General features: G+C 38.3%; 1 protein-coding gene across 2 annotated transcripts in view; it reads left to right on the top strand.

Annotated features, from left to right (window-relative positions):
* Positions 1–5,866, top strand: part of FANCI (Fanconi anemia, complementation group I) — an 89,933-nt gene that overhangs the window by 39,722 nt on the left and 44,345 nt on the right. For both annotated transcript variants that reach the window (XM_008566725.1, XM_008566726.1), the window contains exons 10-11: positions 329–421; positions 1,074–1,210. In XM_008566725.1, the coding sequence (XP_008564947.1) occupies positions 329–421; positions 1,074–1,210 (230 nt within the window). The remainder of the gene's footprint in view (positions 1–328; positions 422–1,073; positions 1,211–5,866) is intronic.

Here is a 5,866-nt window from a genome sequence, read left to right on the forward strand (position 1 = left end):
CCTCGGCGGGAGCGCCTCCGCGCTTCCCAAGCGGCGCACTAGCACAGTGCGCCACCGGGCCGGCCCACTTAGTGGTATCTTTTGAAGCACAAAAATTTTGAATTTTGATGTGGTCCAGTTTATCAATTTTTTCTTGTATAAATTATGCTTTAAGAAATCTTTGCCTGATCCAAGGTTTTGGAGATTTTCTATATGTTTTTTTCTAAAAGTTTTATAATATTAGCTCTTATATTTAGGTTTGTGACCCATTCAAGGACCTGTATTTAAGTAGGCTATGTTACACTTTTAAGAAATAAGTAATGACTCCTTTTTGGTTTATCTATTCTAGGGAAGACAGCAAGGAGATTCCAATAATAACTTATGTCCCTTCAGCATTGCTCTTCTTCTCTCTGTAACAAGGATACAAAGATTTGAAGAACAGGTATTTTTTTAATGACATTTGGTTCCTTCTGTAGTTGGTAAGAAAGTGTACAAAAATCTGTATTTGTTATCCTTTCCTAAGCAATTCTATCCCCATACTGCCAGCAGCAAAGCTGCTGTAAGACATGTAGGCCACCACTGTCCTCGGGGGCTGCTGGAAGACTTCTTCAGGTACTTGGTTTATACCTCTGTTTTCTATTGTGTGGTAAGCCAGAAGGTGAGGTGGGAATAAGAGTGGAAACATTTCACACAGCTCAGCCCAGTGGTAAGAATGGGAAGTTTAGCTGAATATTCATCAGCAATTTTATTACATTGTAGCTTTCTAAGAAATTGTCCCTGATCAAGTTGAAATTAATGAGACAGGTTAGTTGCAAGGATGAAAATATAAAATCCTTTACCCTTTTCTTATGTTTTCCCAGGTTGTGGGTAATATTTGTGTTGATTTTTAGCCCGTTTTCTCATTTAAGGAAGGCCTGTCTTCAACCGTCTTAAATTCACACTGAAAGTTGTAATTTTTATATCATCTTCATCTAGTTAAAGAGTTGTCATAAGGAAACAAGTGAGTGGCAGCTTGTAGGAACAGTTACAGGGTTAAAATTCATAACATGAGCTATAATTTTTGCTTCATTTTTCTATTTCTTTCATTATATTAGGTATTTGATCTTTTAAAGACTTCGGTTATAAAAAGCTTTAAGGACCTTCAGCTCCTCCAAGGCTCAAAATTTCTGCAGAATCTAATTCCTCATAGACCTTGTGTCTCAACCATGATCTTGGAAGTGGTAAAGAATAGGTGAGTTGGTGAACCATGTCACAAAAGGTTTATAAGGTACTTAGTGTTTAAAAATGCAGATTGGCACCATACTTATAGCCTATCAGAGAAAACTGAAGACTGTAGCTGTTGACTTCACATATCAAGGTTTAATCTCTTAAAATTGGTCAAGCAAACTTTTTCCATTTGGAAAGATTGTTGAATCTCAGGGTTTAATTTCTTGGCTACCTTGATATCAAGATTACAAAACTGAAGTAAGTACCTTTGTTTTTTCCATGCTAGTCCAACTGTTTTTTAGCCTGAGTCTTTATTGGCTTTTGTTTTAAGTGAGTAAAAAACATTAAGAGTTTTAATTACTTTGACTGTTGAAGTTTGGGTCTGATGGTTGGAAGTGAATTATTGATTAGCAGTTTTAGATTAAAATTCTAACTTAAATGCTAAAATTAATTTAAACCACATGGAAAACACTTGTAACCATTCTGGTTTTTATTTTAATTTCAGTATATACATAAGCTGTTGTAACTAAGTTTACTGTATCATGCTTTCTTTGTCTGTGGATTAAATATATTTTAAAGTTTTCTAATTTAAGCTGTAATTTAAGGTAGATGATCTCTTCCAGGTCTGGGAATTCTGATTTAGATTGAATTTATATGAACTTCACACATAGGGCAAATTTAAATCTAGAGCTCATTGTTTCTGAGTGTTTTACACATTAATAGGCTTTAAACCTTCTTTATCTTCTCTGTATCTGGTTATTCTTCTTTTTTCTAAGGTTTATAGTTGTGTCTCAAGTATTCTTCCAATCCAGTCTCTCCAAATTGGGCTAAAGAAACAGGCACTAGCTAACCAGGAAATTCCTAGAAAGCTGCCCATCTTCTGGAAGTGTCAACCAGCCATAGGACCTGGAAGCATCTCCATCTGTAATTAGTCTGGAGTGGGTACTTGCCACCAGGTGGGACCAAACCTCAGTGGGGAGGAATTTGGGTAATGTTATTAGATCCCCTATCTGAAATTGTCCCAACTGAACAATATTTGATCAGGTGTAAAATTTGAAGTTCTTTATCATTTCTCCTTATCTTTTTCATGTAGAATTGCTGATGAAAAGTCTGATGATAATCTGATTTTTTGTATTATTGTACATAATCTGTTCTTTTCTTCATGGAAACTTTTAAGATTTTCTTATCTTCTGAAAATTTTATTTTGTTTTAAATTTTATTTATATTTATTTTTGTGGGGTACAGTGTTCTCATATAGTACACAGTGATTCACTTAGGGTAAATTAGCTTAGTTTGTGCCTATTATATTAGTCCACCACTTTGCCTTTCCACCCACTTCCCTCCCAGCCTCTTTTTTTTTTTTAAGATTCCACATGCGAGTGAGATCATGCAATATTTGTCTTTCTGTGCCTGACTTAAAATGATGGTTTCCAGTTCCACCCATGTTGCTACAAATGATATCATTCCTTTTTATAGCTGAATAGCATTTCGTTGTATATATATACTGCAGTTTTTAATTCATTTGTTGATGGGCATTTAGGTTGGTACCGTCTCTTGGCTATTGTGAATAGTATTACAATGAACATGGATGTGCAGGTGTCTTTTTAATATATTGATTTCATTTCCTGGATAGCTGCATCGCAAAGTAGATATATTTTCAGTTCTCTGAGGAAACTCCACACTGTTTTCCACAGTGGGTGTACCAATTTACATTACCAACAACAACGGAGGAGGGTTCCCTTCTCTCTGTATCCTCGCCAGCATTTATTTTCTGTCTTGTTGATAATAGTCATTCTAACTGGGGTGAGGTGCTTGTCTCATTGTGGTTTTAATTTGCATCTCCCTGATGATTTGTAATGTTGAGCATTTTTTCATGTGCTTATTGGCCATTTGTGTGTCATCTTTTGAGAAATGTCCGTTTAGCTCCTTTATCCATTTTTTAATTGGGTTATTTTGGGGGTTTTTTGCTTTTTAAATTCCTTCTGATATGTAGTTTGCAAACACTTTCTCCAGTTCTGTAGGTTGTCTGTTCACTTTGTTGATAGTGTCTCTTGCTGTACAGAAGCTTTTTAGTTTGATGTAGTTCCATTTGTGTATTTTTGCTTTAGTTGCCTGTAATTTTGTAGTCTCGTTCAAAAAAGTGCTGCCCACTCCCATTTTGCGTAGCGTTTGCCTTATGTTTTCTTCCAGTAGTTTCATGTTTTCAGGTCTTAAATCCATTTCGACTTGATTTTTGTGCATGGTGAGAGATAAGGATCTCTCAGTCTTCTGCATGTGGATATCCAGTTTTCCCAGCACCATTTATTGAAGAGGCTGTCCTTTCCACATTATGTATTCTTAGCACCTTTGTCAAAAATCAATTGGCTAGGGCCGGCCCGGTGGCGCACTGCTACAGTGCCGCCACTTGGGAGCGCAGCGGCGCTCCCGCCGAGGGTTCAGATCCCACATACAGACCGGTTTCCGCTCACTGGCTGAGTGAGGTGCGGACGCAACACCGAGGGTTGCGATCCCGTTGCCGGTCCGGTACGGGCGCGACACTGAGGGTTGCGATCCCGTTGCCGGTCCAGTACGGGTGCGACACTGAGGGTTGCGATCCGTTGCCGGACACGAAAAAAAGACAAAAAGGAAAAAAAAAATCAATTGGCTATAGGTGCATGGGTTTGTTTCTGGGCTCTCAGTTCTGTTCCATTGGTTATTTGTCTGCTTTTATGCCAGTACCATGCTGTTTTGAGGGCAGGAAGTGTGACGCTTCAAACTTTGTTCTATTTGTTCAAGATTGCTTTAGCCATATGGGGTCTTTTGTGGTTTCATGCAGATTTTAAGGTCATTTTTTTCTATTTCTGTTAAGAATGTCATTGGTATTTTGATAGGGATTGTATTGAATGTGTAGATTGCTTTGGGTATATGGACATTTTGATGTTAATTCTTCCAACCCATGAACATGGGATATCTTTCCATTTATTTGTGTCCTCTTCAATTTCTTTTACCAATGTTTTATTGTTTTTCTTGTAGAGATCTTTCACCTCGGTTACATTTACTTCTAGGTATTTCATTTTTTTGGTAGCTAATATGAATGGGATTACTTTCTCGATTTCTTCTTTGGCTATTTCATTATTGACATAAGGGAAGGCTATTGATTTTTGTTGATGTTCTGAAATTTAAAATAGTTTATGTTTATATAAGTTCCTTTTTCATTCATCCTGCCTGGTACTTGGTGTGGACCCTTTCATTGTAATAATTCCTGTCTTTCCTAAGCTCTGTAATATTTTTCTTCTTTTATTTTCTTTGAGTAATTTCTTACTTTTTTCTCTCTGTTCTCTCCTGTCAGACAGACATTGGGATTTCTTGATCTGTAGTATCTGTTGTAATTTTTCTTTCATGCTTGATATTTTTGTCTTTTTGTGCAAAGTTCTACAAAAACTTTCTTCTCATTAGTTCTTCATCTGTGTCCATTTTGCTCTTAGGTTCATCTGTTGAGTTTTTCATTTCAACAATCATGTTTTTATTTCCAAAATTTTCTTTCTTTTTTTTTTTTTTCCTTTTTGTCTTTTTTCGTGTCCGGCAACGGATCGCAACCCTCAGTGTCGCGCCCATACCGGACCGGGACCGGCAACGGGATCGCAACCCTCGGTGTTGCTCCCGCACCTCGCTCAGCCAGTGAGCGGGAACTGGTCTGTATGTGGGATCCGAACCCTCGGCGGGAGCGCTGCTGCGCTTCCCAAGCGGTGCACTGTAGCAGTGCGCCACCGGGCCGGCCCTATTTCCAAAATTTTCAATTATTCTTTGTTTATAAGTCTGTTTCCAGTTTCATTCTATAATATACTCTCTTACCTCTCTAAGAATATTTATTAGACTTTTAAAATATCTTTCTGTTTGTTCTATTTACCTTTTCCCTTAGATATTAGTTCTCTTCATTGAGTTTGGTGTTTCTCTTTCAAGGTGGTATTTTTTCTTGTATTTGGTGATTGTTCGTTGTCTTATTATCATTCTTGATGTTTCCCATTAGTTTGTCTGAGAGTGCTGTGTCTGTTTAACACAATATATCTCTGTGATTTGGCAATAGTGATGAGAAGTGCCAAGGATTAATCTTCTAGGTGTGGGGCCTCCCTAAACCTCCAGCATATTGCCTTCTTCTCAAGAGTGCCTCTTAGTCCCAAGTTTCCATACTTACAGATCCCATCTAGGGGCAGATCTCTTTGTAGTTTAGTTCTTGTTCATAAACTGGGGGTACAGCAGGGCCTTGGAGAAGAAAATAGAGAAGGATGCTATATACCAAACTGTTCATACTGTAGTATCCTAACCAGTCACCACACAAGTTGCCCTAGGGCTCCTTCCAACTGTCGGTATATTGGCCCTTGGTATCAAACCTTTGGAACCACACCCCTATATTTTGCACTGTGTGATCTGTGATTTCCTCTTTCAGTCCTATCTTATATTCCTTTTACATTTTAAAGATTCTTCATAATTTTCTCGTCAATCAAAAACACCTCTTCTGGGCTGGCCCCGTGGCACACTTGGGAGAGTGCGGTGCTGGGAGCGCAGTAACGCTCCCGCCACGGGTTCGGATCCTATATAGGACTGGTCGGTGCACTCACTGGCTGAGCGTGGTGTGGGCGATACCACAGCAAGGGTTGCGATCCCCTTACCGGTCACGAAAAAGACAAAAAAAAAAAAAAAAAAA

This window comes from Galeopterus variegatus, unplaced genomic scaffold (assembly GCF_000696425.1).
Source record: "Galeopterus variegatus unplaced genomic scaffold, G_variegatus-3.0.2 Scaffold266, whole genome shotgun sequence".
NCBI lineage: Eukaryota > Metazoa > Chordata > Mammalia > Dermoptera > Cynocephalidae > Galeopterus > Galeopterus variegatus.